Here is a 21,371-nt window from a genome sequence, read left to right as displayed (position 1 = left end):
ACTCTATGGTATTAAAGGTTTTATGGGCTTAGATCCCCTTGCCTTTCCTAACAAGGAAAAATTACCAAAAAAAAATCTTTATGGTATTAGCACCTATGGCACCTACATAAATTTTGAATTATTTACAAAAGGCCATTTCACACCATGGAAATTTTATCGTTTCTATGTTTAATATTTACTGCTCTAGTGATCGGAGTAATAGCCAGAGTTATTTATTTATTGATTAAAATTTTTACAACTGAGTGCGCACTTTATCAAGATTCGAATTTACGAACAATATTTTGCATTGGCTCCGGTGGCCATACAACTGAACTACTGCGTTTCATGAGGAATTTAAATTGTCGGAAATACTATCCACGGTTGTACATTCTTGCCGATAACGATATCAACAGTGAATCAAAAATTTTTGAAGCAGAAAACAAACAAAGTACTTATTTGCTTAATAAAATACCCAGGAGTAGAAAAGTCAACCAATCCTATTTCTCTTCTGTATTCAGTACAATTTATTCTACATTAATTACTGTTCCTGTTATCTATAAATTTAAGCCGAATGTTATTTTCTGTAATGGTCCAGGAACTTGTATTCCAATTTGTGTAGTTGCATTTATATTGAGAATCTTATTTTTACTGGATTGTAGAATTGTTTTCATTGAAAGTATTTGTAGAGTAAGATCACTGTCATTGACAGGGAAAATTCTCCAATATTTTGCAGATCTTGTTGTAGTGCAATGGCCACAACTGAGAGATGTGAGTCTTCGTGCTAAATATTTTGGTAGACTTACATAAAATTTAATAACTAAATAAATAAAATAAAATAATTAAGTCATAAGAAACTAAGCTTTTTTTAATTATTCAATTTTACAGTCAGTAAGCAGAGGGTTGGCAATGCCCCTGCATTGTGAATGTACATGACCAATGGTGACCACTCGCTGTCAGGTGGGTCACATGCATGTCTGCCTATGATCCAAAAAAATTGTACTCTCATAGGATAGAGAAATAATGCATTTAAACAATATACTGGAATAAAAACTTTCATAATAAACGTGTTGCTTTTAGGACAGTTTATAAACCATGGTTTGGTATGGTAAAGGCTTACCATGGAATTGTAAACATATTTTATGGTCTTAGATAATTTATTGTTGGCATTGTTTTAATTTTTAATGAGTTTTATTTTGTTGTAAATGTGTAACTCATGTAAAAAGGAATGTAATTACAAAAGTAAACATAGACCAAATAGTGGTATGAAGCGATTATGGTCTACAGAATAAGACACGCTGTGTAATTATATTGAGCAATATGATAATGCCAGTACTCAAATTACATGGGTAATTTACAATTGATTAAAGTATATGTACACATGTAAATGTACCCTAATAACATCCACAATGTACAAATGATGTAATAAAAATCAAACCTTCAAAAATTATACTTGACATAATGACTGGTGGTAGAGCATCTTGTATTCTCATAGTGGTAAGGGACACCACTCTGCTTAGGCAGAGAGAATACAAGATGCTCTACCACCAGTCTTTACTAATAAAGACTGGTGGTAGAGCATCTTGTATTCTCATAGTGGTAAGGACCACCACTTTGCCTATTACTATTGTTTAATGTAGAACTGAGATTTAGAACTCGCTTCTCAAAGTAAGTGACAGCATTCATGTTGTGATGTCTGGCAACCACTTAACGTCAGGGGGCATGAGTTTCTTAACTCATCTATGGTATAAAAATAAAAGTAAAAATAATAAAACTAAGTAAAGCATAAGATTTATAGAAATTAGTATTTCATTAATTCATTAGTTGAATTATTAAACTTTGCAGCATAGCTTTGTTAAAACTGATGATGCTTTTTTTTCTCTGAGCTCTGTTTACTGATTCAAGACTAGATTGTACCTTTAATTTTACATTTTTTCTGAAAACTTTATGTTTGTAATGTAAAGGTTGTTACAAGTGCACCTGGCTGGAAATCATGTTATTAATGAAATAATATCTTAATAATAACATTGGTGACAGCTTTGTTTGAATTGTCTGGAAACAGCCAATATGAAATTAAAACACCATTGTATTGATATTGTTTTTTTTATTTGCAAAAGCCACAGAATTTTCAAGACATTCATATTATCGGTGTAATTAATGAATGAACTGGATCTATGAATGTACTTTCATGTACAATGAACTTTCATAGATCCAGTTCCTATTAACTGGTTCGAAATAATGAAAATGTCATGTGTAATGTAAAATTGTATTTAAATTATATTTCTGTTCAACTATGAAATTGATGTAAACATTACATTTTCAATAGTAAAAAAAATTAAAGGTCATTAAATGCCATTGGTTCAAATTTTATGTAGAACTAATAATAATTGTTGCCAAACTTCAACAAGGGATGGCACTGTAGCTTTAAGCTGTCTTCTAAGCTTGGTTTATGTATCTCCTAGAGAAAAAACGGTGCGCGTGCAACTTGGTGCACGTGAATGAGCTGAAACTTCTTTTTCAATGTGTAGCATTTTTCTTCATTTTTCATCCTTGAATCAGATTGCTCTTGTAATAGGGAATGATGTGTATAAGAGATGTGACGTCTTCGACATTTATATTATATATATTTTAAACTATAAATAGGAAAATAAACATATATATATTTTTAAATACATAAATATGTACCTACTTCATTAAAATATTGGACGCTACTCGTTGCTAACGCTCGCGCTGGCCTGTAACAGGTATAAGCGCATGCGTTCGAGTGCCGCGCATTCACTCTCGCTCGGTCTCTTTCTAGTATACTTAGTATAATAGCCGGCAAACTTCTTGAGCATTTGTTGACGTAGTGGGGGTAAGTTTGCGCATGGTACACTCACATGCAAAAACATTATTTACTCTGCGTCATAATGCAATTAAATTATTAAAATCAACATATGTATTTATTTATATATTTATTAGAACATCAACAAAAAATATAGGTTAATAATTATAATAATTTAATCTTGGGGTAAAATAGATATTCCTTCTATTAAGTCAAAACTAGAGCTGTTGCCAGGTCTTCGTTCAGTTGAAGCGAAGCTGGTATTTGTAATTTTTTTTCGTTATCATAATCTTGACCATTATCATCATCCTGTTTTCATCACCCGAGTCGCCATCATCGTGATAAGTCGACATAGGGCTCATCGGTGTAGTTTACGACTCGGTCGGTTCGATCTTCTTTTTTGTCTTTATTTAATTATTTTTTGAAGATATTCGATTCGTAGTAATCGAATGTTACTTTTTTCAATTACCAGCTTCCGATTATTTTCTGTTTTTTTTTTCCATCTGAAGCCTAGCTCTTTCATAATTCGTCGTAAACTTCATACCGAGCCATTAAAATGTATATCTTCTTTAAAATTTTCGAAGCCTTTCTACGGTACGGAGTTTCGCTGCTTGTTATGTAGTTATTATGATTACATCTTTTTATTACAGATTGAACGAAACTATCCATTCCGGTAACTTTCTTCTTCCCTGATCTTTTCTTACCCGGAGTCCCAAGCACGATGAGCAAGCCAGAGCCTTTAGCTTCGTTAATAATGCACCTAACAGTACTCACTGATGTTTTTGTTGCTTCCGAAGTCTGTTTTACTTTTTCCATAATATCATTCTTCCCCTGTTTTATAATGAAGCAATATACGTCGTACACAATTTTTCTACCCTTTCTTTTGAATACTACACCAGTTTGTCGCGGCATAGTGTATTTTTTATAAAAAATCAACAAACACTCAACAAATCGCAATGGCAACAAAGTCAACAAGCAATTATAACAAAATATAACTTAACGATTAATAACGATAGACTTTTCACTGTACGCAAGCGTACTTTTGGGAGCAAGCGGAACGAAGGCGCGGTGCGGGACGCAAGGTTCGACTGATCTACCAATAACGCGCTCGATACGATTTCCCCTGCCGTCGCGCCTCACCCTCACCACCAAAGTGATCTAAAATTCGGTTCTGCGCAGTCAAGGTCATTTGCTCACGATGTTTGCCGGTTACTATAACGTTAAATTGGAAGTCGCATTAGAAGTTTCACTTCAGAATAATAATTTGTTCCTTGGTCATTGTTTATCACAGCAAAATCGGCAGAACAGCTACAGATTTAACACTGTTAATACAAATTAAAGCTTATTAAAGTCTGCGTCTAATCAAAACCGTGAGTTTAAAATTATACCCCATCAAGATATTTGATCTGCTCAGTAATGTGGACCTGTTCTAGTTCTAGTCATAGCTATTTTATATCATTTGAAATGTTGCATCCCTTGTAGAAGAGCCTTTTTCACGGTCCGCGCCGAACTTCCTACGAGGTCCCTGCGCCTAGGGGGCGCGCGAGGTATGTGGGACTGATCCGCGACTTGAATATATTAAGTGTATAATCTATGTCCGCGACTGTGAGACCGTGGCCGACTGTGGGCCCAAGGATGTTTTCAAGGCCTTACCCACACCCAAGCCATGCCGCTAATCCCTGTATAGTTTGGCTCGGATCGGCTTCCACCATCTCTTTCAATTCATTGTTATTCACATGTGTGAGCGGTCTTCCAAGTGGGTCGTTTTTGAAATCAAAATTTCCATCACAAAAGTGTTTAAACCAAAATCGCACGGTGCGTGCATTAGCAGTCCCCTCTCCAAACGCAACATTGATATTGCGAGCTGTTTCTGCAGCGCTAGTTTCGGATCGGAACTCTTATTCAAAAATCACTCGAATTTTCGAAGTATCGATCTTTCTTGTCTAAGTTGAATAAAAAAAACATCTGAAAGTCGATAATCGAATGTTGCACATTTTTTAAAAGAAGAACTTCATATTGTCAATATCAATACGATTTGAAAAAAGTTTCACTCAAAAATATGAAACCATGAAGGTTCTATGTCTGTCAATTCGAAGTACCTGTTACAATAAAATGGCAATTTCATACGTTAACCCCTTTCATATGCCAAAATTTGAGTATGTTTTAGTTACAGTGATTTTCTGATGTGTGAGCGTTTAGACTTAAACGGAATTTGAAAACAAACAATCTTAGGATATAAAATTGAAATTAAACTCAAAGCATTAGATATAGTGATTCATCAAAAAAATTTACCTATAAAACATTACCTAACTGTTGTCACATATACCCATAGACACAGCCCACTGAGTTTCTCGCCGGATCTTCTCAGCGGGTCGCGATTCTGATCCGGTAGTAGATTCATTCGCAAAGCACGTGGATGGTTGCCAGGGTCCCTTAGCTTGCTCCTAATGTTAGAGCTAAAGGCATCTAATGCAAGAGTTATGGGATCTGATGGATCCGTAAGGAGGTGTCTAGGGCGAAGACGGTGACTAGCTCCTGCATGATCAGGATTCGGAGAGTAGTCATCTGCGGCAACGATAAGGCGATTGACATGATGCATAGCCTTATCGAAGTACCGTTCCGACGCTGACTTCATGTGTTTGCGGATCGATTCGAGGCCCAGGTCGTCGTGTTGGTCGACGTTCCTCACGAACCACGGAGCCCTGACGGCTAACATGCAAAATCGGGATTGTAGGGATTGGAGGGTGTCTAAGTGTGTGCGGGCTGCGTGAGCGAACACCACACTTGCGTAAGTCATGATGGCAGATTCTGCGAAGCACTGCTATTGTTAGAGTCAGTGTTAGCAATACTCCCGGTTTGAGCCTCGTGGGCTCACCTACACATTAAGGCGAAGCTGAAATAGCCTCTCAGGGCCATCAGCATAGGTAGGGGAAAAAAGTCATTTATTGTTCGTGATCTTGCTGATTAAAACACCTCACAATTTTTTCTTTGGATATAAATAGTTGGATAGAATTTTAGTTAGTTAATTTTATGCGTGTAAATGTTCCGTTTATGATGTTTAAATAATATGTGGGTAGATTGTGTGTAGAGGTATATTTGTATTTCTTAGTATATTTGACCACTGTAGAATATCTTTATGTCATAAAAAATTATTTAATACGATTCCTAAATTAGTGGGTATATTAAATATTGAAATAAAACATTCTGTAACTCAAAATAGTGTATAATTAATCAAGGGAGATCTATAGATAAAATAAATCATAACTAAACTTACAATCACATTCAAGTACATTAACAGATCTATACTAACTATATTGATTTGAAGTATTTTTAACATATAAAACGGTATAATATAACAATATGTACGCCGTTAAAAAAAATTTGCTCCTTACTCCTTTGGTATCATAAAAATAATACATTTTTTACAATCTGGTTCCCTTTAACAGTTATTCATTTAAAATACATTATATAATTACGACTTAACCGTTATACCAAATACGTTGGACCACTGAATGTGCTAAAACCATACTGAAGAACAATATTCCACTATTCGATACATAAGGCAACAATATTCACACGTCTAAATAAGTATAATAATCAAATAAAGGACAAAAAATAATGTATTATTTTTGGTACGATCAGCTGCAGAATTGCATGGATATCGAAGTTCTATAGTCCTATGAAAACAGATCTAAATTAAGCTAGATGACATTGATTTTATTCACTACATGCGACTTAAGTAACGCCCGGCTAAAATATAATTGTTTTTTGCCGAACTACCATTTCATTCCAAGCAGTAAAATTGGTTAACTGCATCCAATTATTTCACTTCTAAATCATAAAATATCTACACAATGCTTACTATTATAATACTAGTTGAAAACAATCTTACTTTAGTGATCTGTTTCGAAAAATAATGTTTGATTATGATGGTCGAGTGGCTTTTGAAAACAAGCTTTTTTAGGAGTGTTGAGTTTGAACCTTGCTATAAAATTGTTAATAACTAATGTTTGTACAGTTGGTCTTTAAAACAACTGTAAAGTCCGTCACACACGGCGAAGATGTGTCATAGTTCACACAAAATCTATAGCGAGCGATATTGTTTGTTAAGATAAAATATTATAGTGTCTTCGCCATGTGTGACACCCTTAACTGATGAAATTACTCATTACGATTTTTTAAAGTAGCAAAATGCCATCTACATATATTTACTATAGATCACAGATGGCGTTATGGATTCATGCGATAATTTTCCTGTTATCCATGCACTTTTGCTAATTTTGCTTTAGTCAGAGTCCACTCCCGGCGTATCGCGCATGCAGATTGCGGAGCGTAGGAATAAGCGGACGGCTGTCCTTAGAGCGCCTGCATTCGCACGAGTATAACGTAAATAATAAATAAACTTATCACTATGACCTTCAATACAATGCAATTTTGCGCAGAATACGCTACATTTGGCTTCAAATATAAGTACAATTTTGAAAGTTTTTCCTCATGTCACACCATGAATATTGTGTAGGTTCATAAATATATAACCACATAACAGTACCTACTACTGTAGGTATACTAAGTACTTTATTTATAGCAATAATTTTACCTAACTTACAATTAAAAAGGCATTTTATTACTATTTCGTTAGCTAAGCCGTAAGTGTTTTAGCACCATAAAATTGAACACGTATCTGTATTATTATGTTTTCAAAAAAATAATAGACGACATGAAATTACCAAAGTACTAATTTTTTCTTATTCAATATAAATAACATTAATTGCAATTTATTGTGACAATATTATAATACGGGTTTAATAACTGAACACTATTAAAATTTGATCACAAAAATATAAACTGGAAGTAAAGTGCATGAGTAATGTTTAGAACTATTACTACTACTATTCATTACGGTATTTTGCAAGTCGTTCATACATACCATTAAAAATACTTTTACGGCTTAAGTGCGGTTATTTTATATAATAGGTCTTTACCTATGAAGTTTCCGTTTTACAATACTAGTCATTTGAAACGTAATTTATATACGGCTGGCAATAAATTCTGATTTAAAATTAATTTTGCATTAAAAATATGGAATTGTATGTTCAAATTCAACTAGTTGTTTATTAGTTATTATGGAATACGAGCATCGTCGTGGTAGCAATGCCGCACAAACGATCGCAACATAAGCAATGTGTACGGTGTGAACACTGCAACCTTCAGAAGCTTTCAACGTTGGCATCAAAACAATTTTAGTGAAATTGCGTCAAATTGGTAAGGTAAAATAAAAATAAAAGGGGGAATAGCACAAAATGAACGATCGCCAGCGCGACAATCACAGTAACAAAGCCATTTTGAACGGCATTGTCATTGAGGGCGAAAAATGTTTTCTTTTTGACAATCGCAAGCGGTCTTAATTTTTTTTCAGCATCTAGGCAATGCCCCAAACGAAAACTTATCCCTAAAAAGTCGTGGATCATGTTTGGTATAATTCATGACAGCTTCTTACCAAACGACACCAGCATTACTGGTGTACTGGTGTATAACAGAATGTGTACTGGGAGAAACTGGACACAATGATGGATCCGGCTAGCCATGGCTAATCGCTCATCCCCGCTACTCCTAAACGACAACGATTGACATCATGCAGCACAACAGACAGTTTCTAAGCTACAAGTGCTAGGGTTGGAAGTTTTGCGTCACCAACCACCTCACGCCGAAAGACTTCTACTTTTTCCAAAGTTTGGATAGCTTCTTCTCAGGGAAAAAATGCAATACCCGAGACGCAGTACAAAATATATTTGAAGAGAATTGGGATTCCGCGCAAATTAACGAAATTCCTCGATCGCCGCCGACACAGTTAGCCTTATTCACCGACGGCAACCGTTTACTACACAAGTGCAAGATCAACAAGAACAAAATGTCCCTTCAGAACAAGGTGACACTTTACAAAACTTGCATAAGGCCTGTCATTACTTGCGCGAGTGTGGCGATCGCTCACGTGGCCAAACACACATAGACACCCTCCAATCTCTACAGTCTCGTTTTTGCAGGTTAGCCGTCGGAGCAACGTGGTTCGTGAGGAACGTCGACTTACACGACCTGAGCTTCGAATAGATCCGAAAACACAAAGTCAGCGTCGGAACGTTACGTCGATAAGGCTATGCGTCATGATAATCGCCTTATCGTTGCCGTCGCTGACTATTCCTCTGATCACGCAGGAGCCAGTCGACGCTCTAGACACGTCCTTACGGATCCATCAGATCCAATAGCCCTTGCACTAGACGCCTTCAGCTCTAACACTAGAAGCCTTCAGCTCTAACACTAGAAGCAGACTTAGTGACCCCGGTAACCGTGCTAGTCGAACTCTGCAAAGAGTTCGACTAGCAACCTAACCCATGCATCAGCCCGCTGAGCTACGCGGCGGATCAGTGAGTCACGATTCTGATCCGGTAGTAGATTCATTCGCGAAGCAGCTGCCCATGAGTTAACAAGTCTCCTTTGGCGGCACTCGGGCAGCTGTTAGCAAATCCCACCCCTCCTGGCTGAGCCTTTGCTCGCCCACCTGTCCTGGTGAAATTGGAAAGGCCGCCGGGCCACCAGCAATCCTTTCATTCAGCAAAAAAAGTTGAAGAATCACAGGCACAGATACACCAATGCCATGGGTGCATATTTCGAGTAATAAAAAAAATCTATCGAAAAATCACTAATTTTCTGTATTCTAAATAGCAATTTCGCTAGAAACCTAATATTTTAGGAATCCAGGCGATTCGTAACCTCATTTGTAGTTTGTGACCATAAAAATCTCTGTTAAGTGCAACTAACCGTAAAAATAATTTTAATAATTACAGACTGCAATTCAGTTTCCAATGAAGTATGTAGTTAATTACAATTGTTTAACTGTTATTACTTAGTACAATTGAAAATCTGATATTTAGACTAATTGGAAAATAATAGTTTCAAACAAAGATTGGATTCATAAATACATGACGGAGAGACTGACGCCATCAGTGTGCTTAGTGCGAGTTTTTTAACGTTCTCGATAGCGTAAAAGGTAACCCAATTTTGTATGCAGTTGGAACAGCGCCCCTAACAGCAAACGTAGGCAAACGATCCCATTCCATACAAATATGAGCTAACTTTTACGCTATCGAGAACGTTAAAAAAATCGCACTAAGCACACAGAGGTCCGCTCCGTTCGAGTGCTTGATCCGGAATGTGTTGTGCAACAAAAGCAACTCGTATTTATAATAAAACGTGGTTTAGTTAAATTCCTACCCGATGATATGTAGGCGAAGTAAAATGTCCCTTAGAAATAAGGTGACACTCTACAAAACTTGCATACGCCCCGTCATGACCTATGCAAGTGTAGTGTTCGCTCACGCGGCCCGCATACACCTAAAAACATTTCAAATTATTCAATCCCGTTTTTGCAGGATAGCCGTCGGAGCCCCGTGGTTCGTCAGGAACGTCGACCTCCATGACGACCTGGACTTAGAGTCCATCAGTAAGTATCTTCAGTCGGCGTCCATGCGCCACTTCGATAAAGCGGCACGACACGAGAACCCTCTCATCGTGGCCGCCGGTAACTACATTCCCGATCCTGCGGACAGAATGGAAAGCAGTCGACGTCGCCCAAAACACGTTATCTCGGATCCTCCCGATCCACTAACGGTGCTTTTAGGTACTTCAAGCACCGGTCACCGTTCTCGTCGAACCCGTCGCTTGCGACGAAGGGCTCGACGAGTAAATTAACTCTCAGACACAGCCCACTGAGTTTCTCGCCGGATCTTCTCAGTGGGTCGCGTTTCCGATCCGGTGGTAGATTCTGCGAAGCACGACTCTTGCTAGGGTTCGTGTTAGCAACGTCATCAGGTTTGAGCCCCGTGAGCTCACCTACAAAAGTTAGGGTTACGCTGACATAGCCTCTCAAGGCTCTCAGCTAGGTAGGAAAAAAAAAAAAAAAAAAGTTAAATTTAAGATAGTTTTTCCTGAATACCGTCTTACACAATTGTTGACATGCATTGGACTTAACAGTTATCCAACAATTTTAACATTGACGAAACGGTTAACTCCAACCATCTTTGTTATCTAAATAGCAGAGTTGCGCCGATATACATAATTTACATTTTTGACAAAGAAAATCATTCATTCAAAAAGTCATTAAATGCAATACTTTTCATTATTACAAAACTAGTTCAACAAGTTGACTGCCACAGCACTTTCAAGGATTCCGGTCCCAGAAGCTAATTTAATTAATTTAATCATATTATATTATTAAAAACGTTAATTATAGTACATATTAATCAAGTAGATATTTTGTTCATGTCTTAATAAATTTTCTGTTCATTTAGGCCAACCCTGATTTTTCTTCTCCTCCCAGAGTCCAACTATTTATATCTACACTATTATTCTATGACCTTTGTCATAGCTGTATAAAATTGATCTCTAAACGAGCAGCAAGGTAGCATAGTGAGCTGGTGACCTGGGCAGGTAAACAACCTATGAGTTATCTTGTAATTGGCAGTCTCTATGTTATATATATAATTGAGTGACAACTATGATCTTATATAACACTGGGAGTGGTCCATGCTATCTTGACTTCTGATCGAAATATTACAGGCTGATTTGACATCATATTTGATGAATAAATCAATTTACCATTTTGATAATTTTTGATAGCAATATTTTAGCCATCAAATAAACAGGTTTTTTTAACATTTATATAACATTAAAATGCGGACATGCTTTATATTATCTATTAATAACATTATTTAAGTCAACATTATGTCATAGCAATCTGCTTCAAAAATCTGTCATGTACAGATGTTAAATTAAAATCAATGTGCATCATACAGGCACAATAATATATAATATTATTTGTTATTTCTATATTTCTACCTTTTCTCTGACAGCTAATAAATAAATAAAAACAAGTATATAATAGCTTTGTGGTATTCAGTTCCAAGCAAATGCTAGTTAGTATAATTTTTTTACAAGTTTAAAAGTATACATATCTTAAGGGTATTAAGTAAATGTAACCTTTTACATACAATATAATAACTAAGAAATTTATATTTTAGGCACATTCGAGAATACTTTACCAAAGTAACTAAGCATCTAATATTAATACAAAGGGAAGAGTTATGTTTTCCTTACAGAACTAATTCAGTATATCTCTTTTGATTTTCCTTTCATGGTTTACTATCTGAATCAGACTGATTACTTGTTTCCTGTTTGGGATTTTCGTCATTTTTACCTTCGATTCTCATTTTCTCATCACCTATAAGATACATAGCTTCATCATATGTTGGAGGTGGAGGCTCGGAGCTGGATGGCTGTGGTTTGCTTGTGGCAGCACCAGAAATCAGAGCATCATAAGAAGGGGGAAGAGTAACACTTGAAGCTGTTCGAGGCATATGTCCACTATATGCCTGTTCAGCCTGGACTGCAGCCATATCCTGTAAAAAAAAACATTATTTACTAAGACAACATTTATCAAAAAACGAGACAATATAGCTAAGTTTTTCCACCTTGGCCTGGATAGAAGGTATAAAATCCAAACATTTTTTAGTGTCAAGATCAAATTTTTGTATAGATAATTAAGAAATTTTAATTTTCACGGGTCATATGATTAACAAATACTGCCAATGAGTTTAATGTATTACTGAATTTAATGTTAACTACATTAAGTTTTTAATTCATCTTCATCATAATCAATACATGTAATTATTATTGTTGTTGCATTTCTACAATTTCATAGGGAATTCATCGATCTGAAATGTGATTAAACAGTTTTTACAGTATAATCTAAATATTTTCATTGTTAAAAAAAAAAGTTGACAGTTTTTACAGTTTAATCTAAATATTTTCATTGTTAAAAAATAAGTTGAGATAAAAGTAGTTTTTTACTTAATCAGAAAATGTATAATTTTTAATTGAAGTGGAAATTATAGGAGTAAGAAAAGATAGTCTTCGTGTGGTTAGTTTTTTTTCCTACCTAAGCTGATAACCTTGAGAGGCTACGTCAGCGTAACCTAACAAGTAGCTCACGGAGCTCAAACCTGACGACGTTGCTAACACTAACCCTAACAAGAGCAGTGCTTCACAGAATCTACCACCGGATCGGAAACGCGACCCACTGAGAAGATCCGGCGAGAAATTCAGTAGGCTGAGTTTGTGGGTTAATTTACTCGCCGAGCCCTTCTTCGCAAGCGACGGGTTTGACGAGAACGATGACCGCTGCTTGAGGTATCTAAAAACACCGTAAGTGGATCGGGAGGATCCTAAATGACGTGATTGGTTAGTAACAAAGTTTCTAGGCACAGATTTGCAGCATGTGGTTCACATTGTGTTGCAATATTTGCAATTATAGCCAGTTTTCACTGCAATCCGCGATCTGATATTAACTCGATGTGATCTTAACAAATAGTAATATATTACACAAAATATGTTCATCAACCATATTTCAACACTACAACCAGACACGCGGCGCCACCCCGAGCCCGACCCACCGGGTCGTCGAGGCGATAGTCGACGACAAACGACGTCGCTCTCCGCGGTACGGCGGCCCTACCAGGCCGCTCGGGTGATGCCGCTGGTGTTCCGGGATACCCCGCTGGGCCAGAACCAGCCTGCCAGGTCGGAACGCGATACACCGCCGACCGGGTTGCTCTTCCATAGTATATTCGGTGACGACAGGGACGACGAAAATGCGGACCGCATCGCAGTCCGTAGCCGCCGACGCATCGTCCCGTCCTCCTGGTGCCAGCGCGCTAAAGCGACGGTAGCGTGCGGCGCAGTCTCAACCCCCTTAGGTCGCCCCGTGACCATCACCGGGAGGAGACTGCCTCCTCATAGGGGCCGGAGCTGGACAAAGGCCCTCCTCCGACCCCCGGCTTGGCGGCGGCGGCACGACGCCGAGAGGGAAGAAGAGCTCTCCCTATCCCGTTCCGCCGAGTCCTTCTGCGAGATGGTGGACTCGCACAAGTCGAGCATCGCCTGCCAGGGCTCGTCGCTGCCCAGCATCGTAGCCACGACGGTCGGAAGCGACAAGTCCGGTCCTATTTTTGCAACGAGGACGCGGCGCACAGTGGGTCGATTCTATGATTTTAGTGACTTAGGGACCAACTTTGTTTTTTTATAATTTTTTTTATGTAGATAGATAGAGCTCGTTAATCTCAATAATAATTGTTTTGGGCAAAAATTACAAAAACTTTATAGTTTGGTCAGAAAAATGTGTTTTGTGATTTTTTTGTATGGAGCGGGTCACATTAAATTAAATTTCTGCTAAGTACCGCGAGGTCCCGCTTTGAAACTTTATTTTCCTTATACCTTGTCTAGTCTACTATCATTTGATGCTATGAACATGTGCATAAAGTTGCAACTCTGCCAAATAAATGGATCGAAAAAATTTAATAAATACATAGAATAAAAACCTTTATATTTTTTTTCGTAAGTGCTTTTAAGTTAAATTTGATATGGATTAGTAAGTAAAAGCACGTAATGATACCCATAATTAAATAATACCTAACAACAATACATTTAGTAGGTCTCTAATTATGCAATCTCTCTAAATATTATATATTTTGTTTCACCTTTCGATCTTTGGGTCAGAAGACGAAAGAAGATTGTGTAAAATATCCTCATTAGTCGACGTTCTACTTCTCATTCTTGAATAACATCTCTCTGTATATTTCCGAAAATCTTTATTGCGAGCTTCCGCTGCCTCTTCCGAGAGTTTACCTATACGAATGGCACCAAAGTTCTTCATTATTATATATCACTGCCATGTGCCAACAATTTATGGATACTGGAAGGCATATATAATACCAGGGATATAAATTAACATACAATTCTGCAGTATATCTAAAAAATTCCGAAAAATTGGAAACGCGCTCTCCAGATGCAACAGAGTGAAGAATCACGTGAAACCTTTACGTATTCCTGTTATGCGGGCTGTTTCTTCTGCATCCCTGAAAAATCTTCTGGCAGTATTGCCATCATTGGTTGTTCCTACTCCTTGCTTGACAACATCTATAAGTAAACCGCATTCCTTTTTAAACGCTTGCTGTATAGCACTTTTTCTGGTTGCTATTTTTTCTTTGTCATCGCCCCTTGCAACTCCATTTCTTGAAGTCCAAACGATAAGACGTAAACAAAAAAAGTGTCATTTAAAAAATTATCTCACAGGAAACTACATACGATGAAAAAATTGTGAAGTAATAAAATTATATTTACCGATATGAAGTAAGCACTCCATGCATTTTATCCAGGCATGTAAAGATGGCATTCCATACTGGAATATTTCTTCATTATTTTCTCTTTGATAAGCAAGTCACTCCAAAAAACTCTGACGGTTTTGCTTTGCAAATATCACAGACAGCAGAAAATGTTTCTGAAAAATATGAGGTTATTTTGCCGTCTATCATCATCATGTGCAATTGATGCTTAACTTCAACTTGTTTGATTTTTGATGGCTGAAGTCTTTCTATTTCTTCTGTTATGCTAGCTTTTATAATTGTCACTGTTGGCTGCGTTTCTTTTGTAAATTTAAACATTATTGGACGGCAATAAAAAGTTCATGAGGGTAGGTCGTTTTCCCAAACAATTGTTCCATCAAATTTCTGAAGCCTTATAGGAACTAGACTTTGACCTGGGGCTCTATCAAAGCCTATTTGCTTATAAGCAGTAGCTCTCTTGCAGAGTCCAAATCCGAAGTAATCACATCTAAAAGCCTATATAGCGCCAAGTTTAGTAATGCTTGCATTTTAATAGCAGCTCCTTCTTCAGTAATAATTGCCTCGTCTTACCCTGGATAACATTTGGTCTTTTCTTGCTTAATTTTATATTAAGAAGGGTATAAATCAGACCCATTTTCACTTGCTGCTTCTCTTAGGTTTATATACTGCCACTTAATTTAAGTGAAACTAATATTGCCTTGTCGGGAGAATATGTACTACTTTTCACTTTACTTGTAATTAAATACTTATTAACTTTTTCTAGATCTTCGGGGTGATTTTGACAAGTGGTTCATTATTTCTCCTACATCTTCATTTCTAGTGTTTCTCAAACTAGCAATTGTAGTAGCTTTCATTTCATCCGGGGATAACGAAAGCGATTGGTAAATTTGTTCAATGCGTCTTCGTTTTTGCCTGGATCCCAATTCTTAAAAAGGTTTTCGAGGTGCAAAAATAGATGTCGAGGCTTCTGTAGTACATTTGAGGGTGGTACATTTTCAAAATCTTGAGTATTAGAAATCTCGAGCCTTTCATGTGCAGTGTTGATAGCTTCAGGTATCATTCCTTCGGGCCAGTTTATTGCACATTCTAACCAATCACATTTTTTTCTTATAAACTGTGCTAACATGCGACTACTTCGTTTCCATATTGCACTTATATTTGAACAAAATTGCGTACAGAATTTTTGGAGCTCAACATTTTTCTCTTCGGTCACGTTTATTTGATTTTGTAGGAATTGAAAGAGTTTTTTATTATCAGACAGCGACTGTAGTTGCTCTTTTAAAATCATAAATAATCCTAAATTGTTAACAAAATTACCAATTATAATGGAAACAGCAAGATCACAACGACAATCACGAGATGTTAGTAGTAGTACGAATAAACGAACACTAGTTAGTATATAATAAACATGGTCACTTTATACTTCCAGAGACAAACAAATGTTTACTATATTTTCTACTACCCAGTAATGGCTACTTAACTAATTATCCTCATTAAATAATGTTAACTATCTTAATAATTAGAGAGATTGCTTAATTAGAGACCTACTAAATGTATTGTTGTTAGGTATTATTTAATTATGGGTATCATTACGTGCTTTTACTTACTAATCCATATCAAATTTAACTTAAAAGCACTTACGAAAAAAAATATAAAGGTTTTTATTCTATGTATTTATTAATTTTTTTCGATCCATTTATTTGGCAGAGTTGCAACTTTATGCACATGTTCATAGCATCAAATGATAGTAGACTAGACAAGGTATAAGGAAAATAAAGTTTCAAAGCGGGACCTCGCGGTACTTAGCAGGAATTTAATTTAATGTGACCCGCTCCATACAAAAAAATCACAAAACACATTTTTCTGACCAAACTATAAAGTTTTTGTAATTTTTGCCCAAAACAATTATTATTGAGATTAACGAGCTCTATCTATCTACATAAAAAAAATTATAAAAAAACAAAGTTGGTCCCTAAGTCACTAAAATCACAGTATCGACCCACTGTGCGCCGTGTCCTCGTTGCAGCCACTGCAGTGGCACTTCGGCGTCGGCTCCCTCCGGGCGACGAGGTGCAGGTAGCGACTGAAACAGCCGTGTCCCGTGAGCACCTACGTCGCTCGGAAGGTGAGACGTCCTCGGTCGCGATTCACCCAGCCCGAGAGGACCGGGCGGATCGCCTCGACGGTGCGTCGCACGTAGGCGGGGTCCGCCAGGCGGCGAGGCCATATTCACCTGACATAACCCCTTCTGATATTTACCTATTCTGTTTGATGGCACATGCTGACATGCTGCACTAGCTGACCAGCGCTTTCATTTGTATGAAGAAGCTAAAAATGGACCGATTTTTGGATATTCTCAAAAGACACATCGTTTTTCAGACACGGAATTCATATACTGCCAGAAAGATGGGAGAAAGTAGTCACTAGCGATGGTCAATACCTAGTCAGGTCATAAATTCTGTCACATGTTTAATGTAAAATAATTGAAACAAGTTTATTCATTATGTAACCATTCATATACCAAAATGAACTTAACAAAACATAGATTCTTATGACACTAAAGTTTATTCAAAATGACCTCCGTGATTTTGAATACAGGCCTTCAATCTGCGCGGCCAGTCGTCTATCGCAGCACGAACGAGGTCCATGTCAATATCGACGGCTGCCTTAATCAAGGATGTCTTGAGTGACTCCAAATTGGGATGAGGCTTTGAGCACGCCTTTTCCTCCAAGTGTTGCCATATCTTGTAATCTAACGGATTCAAATCTGGACTGGAGGAGGGCCAGTCTTCGTGCCGGATGAAGTCGATTTCACGCGCCGCCAGCCAGTCTTGTGTGCTCTTCGCTCTATGAGCTGGCGCCGAATCTTGTTGGAATACCCAGTGCCTGTTATTGAACATGATATGAGAAACAGGTTCCACAAGGTTCGTCAGGAATGTATTTTGATACACAACTGCATTCGTTTTTACACCTTTCTCACAAAAATGTACCTCTGTTAAGCCCCAATAAGAAACTCCCAACCATACCATGAGCGAGGATGGAAAATGACCTCGTTGGACACGCGGAATACGGTTGTTCGCTTCTTCACTGTGTGCGTACACCTTATCATTTTGTTTGTTGTAGCTCTCTTCTACGGTAAACATTTTTTCATCCGAAAAAAGAATTTCCCGATTTTTTTTTCCCGCGTACCGCTTCAACAAAGCGCGGCATCTTTTCAGTCTCAGGTCCATTAGACAAGCATTCAAACGATGTCCTGTTTTTCTTCGATATGACCGAAGCCCTAAGTCTTCATTTAACACCCTTTTTACCGTGGTTCTGCTTAACCCCTTCTGAAGGGCCAACAGTTTCTTCTTACGTTTGGGATTTCTTTGAATTCGCGCCTTCACAGCTTTTATCACTGCTGGAGTCCTAACAGACCGAGGGCGACCACTTCTTGACCTGTCATCTACACTAGAGTCTTCATTGTATCGTTTGATGGTACGATAAACGAATCTTTTGGTTATATTCAAATTTTTCAGTATGTTAAAAATTTGAATTGGCGCGTAACCGCAACGATGCAACGCAATAACTGCAACACGGTCTTCTTTAAGCGTCCACTCCATATTTAAAAATGAGTAAAATTCTAAAAGTATATATATTTTTATTTTCATGAACAATTCGAAATTCGAATTCAATAAACTTTTTTGTGGCCAACATTCTAAAAGAATAGTTTTTACTGTGTGACAATACTTATGACCTGACTAGTTATTATGAATAAAATGTTTTTGTTCCTTTAATTGAAATAAAGCTTTTATTTTCAAAAAGAAACAGCGAGAACTTATTAAAGGCCTAATAAAGTGGTTCGTATTATAAAAGAAAAAAGAAGTACATAACTTTATTTAGTTAAATGTCTGTCTTTTTTTTATTTTATTTTTATTGCCCTTGTAGGCAGACGAGCATACGGCCCACCTGATGGTGAGTGGTTACAGTCGCCCATGGACTTCAGCAATGCCAGGTCTGTTGGGACAATATGAAAACATTTTTCATATAGGATTCTTGAACCTTTTGACTTTCTTACTGAAGTTAGTTTGTTTAAATAAAAAAACATATTTATTGAAATTCTGACATTCATATTATGTTTAAAATACATCTGAATGATAATTGAATGCAACATCGTATGTAAAAAAGTTTGAAAAATTTGTATTGTTATTGTATTATTTATTCCAGATGCTGATAGACAAGTTTATGGTTCCACCTTTATGAATGCATCTATTACTGAATTGGTCACACAATTCTTCCTAAGCATACTCTATAAAAAAAATGTCTAGCAGTCTACTTGAGCAATTGACAATTACATCCTTGTCTCGTTTAGTAAACTCTTATATGCAGTAAACATAATTCAAATTATTTAAAGCTGTTGAAATTTTCAGGTGAAAAGTGACAAATTGTGTGTTTATAATAATGACGTGGTTTGCACACTGAATGAACTTACTCTTTCATATTATTTTGGAACTGTGACTGCTGTAGCGAATTATTAAAGAAAGTAGTTGGTTCTCAGTCATCTGCCAAGTAGTGATGTCTTCTTCTTATTTTTATGATTTTTTATCTCAGTCTTACTACTTTTTCAGAGGGGTATTTATAAGAACAATCCATGCAGGAAGAGACACAAGGCGATCAGTAAAATTATTAATAGTTCAGTAAAAAGCATAGTAAAATTATTAATTCAATGAGCACAAACACTATTCACCTAATTGTAATTTAATCCTTCAAACTCAAAATAATATTTAAGAAAGATTCGTTTTTTTCTTTTTTGCTATATCTATGGCCATAATTTGGTATCTGCATGTAACATCCCTAATGTTCATTATAAAGAAAACTTCACCACATAAAATATTCTACTTCTGATAAAATTTGTAGAACTGTAATTGTACAAATATGTGCACATTTCTCATTTATATGTAAATGAGAATGTCCTGCTATTATCATTAATGTTTTTCGAAGCATACTAGAGGCTTTCGCTAATGTATGAGTTCTAAAGCTTTAAGGTTTCTTAGTGATTTTTTTTAATGATTACAGAGTATCGTGATTACAGACATGACTCACCCGTATAATAGCTCTCTGATGTAGAAGCATTTGAATAACACTTTTTCTTCGTAAATACAACATACTTTTAACAGCAACCATCATTCCCGAACATATAAAAATCGGACCTACAAGCCACATGTGTCCCAAATTGTTGAGGATGTATCCATCACCGTCACCCAAAGCTAATACAGTTATTACTGTACCCACGGAAAACAAAACCATGGAAAGTACGAAATAGGAATAGCTAGTGCAATCACATCTTCCAAATCTCTGGTCTTCGTCGAAATCATAATCACGATGTCGAAGTCGATGTAAACGTTGTCGTATAAACGGGCTATCAAATACGGTAGCCATCTTCTCAATTGAACCGAAAACAATAATGTTTGATCTTAAAAGTTCATTATTTTTAATTACTTTCACTTTCACTGCACCTAATTACCATGTAACACCGTAGGTAATATACAATTGTTACAAGCGTAAACGTACAACAATCACATTCGATAACAAATAAGTTTGATTGTTGCTAATTTGCGGATTGACTATTTCGATTGGGCATGTTAATCGATGATTTCAAAACATAATATCGATAATTTAAAAAATCGCTAACATTCGATCATTCTTGTGTGCAATCTGTTTTCATTTAGAAAATATTGTCTATTACACATTAATTAAGTTTAAACATGACGTCATGACTCAACAATGGCTCACTGAATTTGGCCCCCTTTTTTTTTATTTTGTTTTTTTTTTTATTATTTGTTCGTTGTTTGTTCGTAGCGTGTTTGTAGCGATCATGGAGTTACTAGGTACTTATTAACTTCATGGTAGCGATATAAATAAAGATATCTAGTAAAGGGGGTCAACTTAAGGGTGATCATTTGTTTAATTAATTATAAATTAACAAAAGACGAACAAACAATTTTTACATTCGAACATTAACGAACAAACGACGAACAAATAACTTAACATTAAAATTTCCAAAAAAAAAAAAACGTGGCGTGAGGCGATGGTGTGCTTATTAGATATAAAATCATTAATAATTTGGAAGTTAATTATTTTCATGATCGAACAATCACCAATAGTCATCGAACAAACGATAATTGATCAAAATCATTAAATCTGCGCGATAAAAATAAATATATCTAGTAAGGGGAGCCAACTTAAGGGTGATCATTTGTTTAATTAATTATAAAGATATAAAAGACGAACAAACCATACTTTTCAACATTATCGAACAAACGACGAACATATAATTAAAAATAAAAAAATCCGAAAATCCA

The 21,371-nt window shown here is 36.5% G+C and overlaps 2 protein-coding genes across 3 annotated transcripts; one reads left to right on the top strand and one right to left on the bottom strand.

Annotated features, from left to right (window-relative positions):
* The first annotated feature begins 77 nt into the window (after positions 1 to 77).
* Alg14 (ALG14, UDP-N-acetylglucosaminyltransferase subunit) lies at positions 78 to 2,071 on the top strand. Its single transcript, XM_028171383.2, has one exon. The coding sequence runs from the start codon at positions 145 to 147 to the stop codon at positions 784 to 786; it is 642 nt and encodes a 213-aa protein (XP_028027184.2). The 5' UTR covers positions 78 to 144; the 3' UTR covers positions 787 to 2,071.
* A 3,931-nt stretch (positions 2,072 to 6,002) lies between these two features.
* LOC114240618 (uncharacterized) lies at positions 6,003 to 20,788 on the bottom strand. Of its 2 annotated transcripts, XM_089734409.1 has the most exons (3): positions 20,534 to 20,788; positions 20,113 to 20,448; positions 6,003 to 12,249 (listed from the first exon to the last, which is right to left on the bottom strand). In XM_089734409.1, exons 1-3 carry the CDS (start codon positions 20,534 to 20,536, stop codon positions 11,983 to 11,985), a joined length of 606 nt encoding a protein of 201 aa, XP_089590535.1. In that variant the 5' UTR covers positions 20,537 to 20,788; the 3' UTR covers positions 6,003 to 11,982. The 2 variants fall into 2 exon arrangements, with proteins under 2 accessions (XP_089590535.1, XP_028027036.1); XM_028171235.2 differs by having other exon boundaries at positions 20,113 to 20,786.
* Between the last annotated feature and the right edge of the window lie 583 nt (positions 20,789 to 21,371).

This window comes from Bombyx mandarina, chromosome 17, assembly GCF_030267445.1.
Source record: "Bombyx mandarina strain Sakado chromosome 17, ASM3026744v2".
Taxonomy (NCBI): Eukaryota; Metazoa; Arthropoda; class Insecta; order Lepidoptera; family Bombycidae; genus Bombyx; species Bombyx mandarina.
This window is presented reverse-complemented; position numbering and strand designations above follow the sequence as displayed.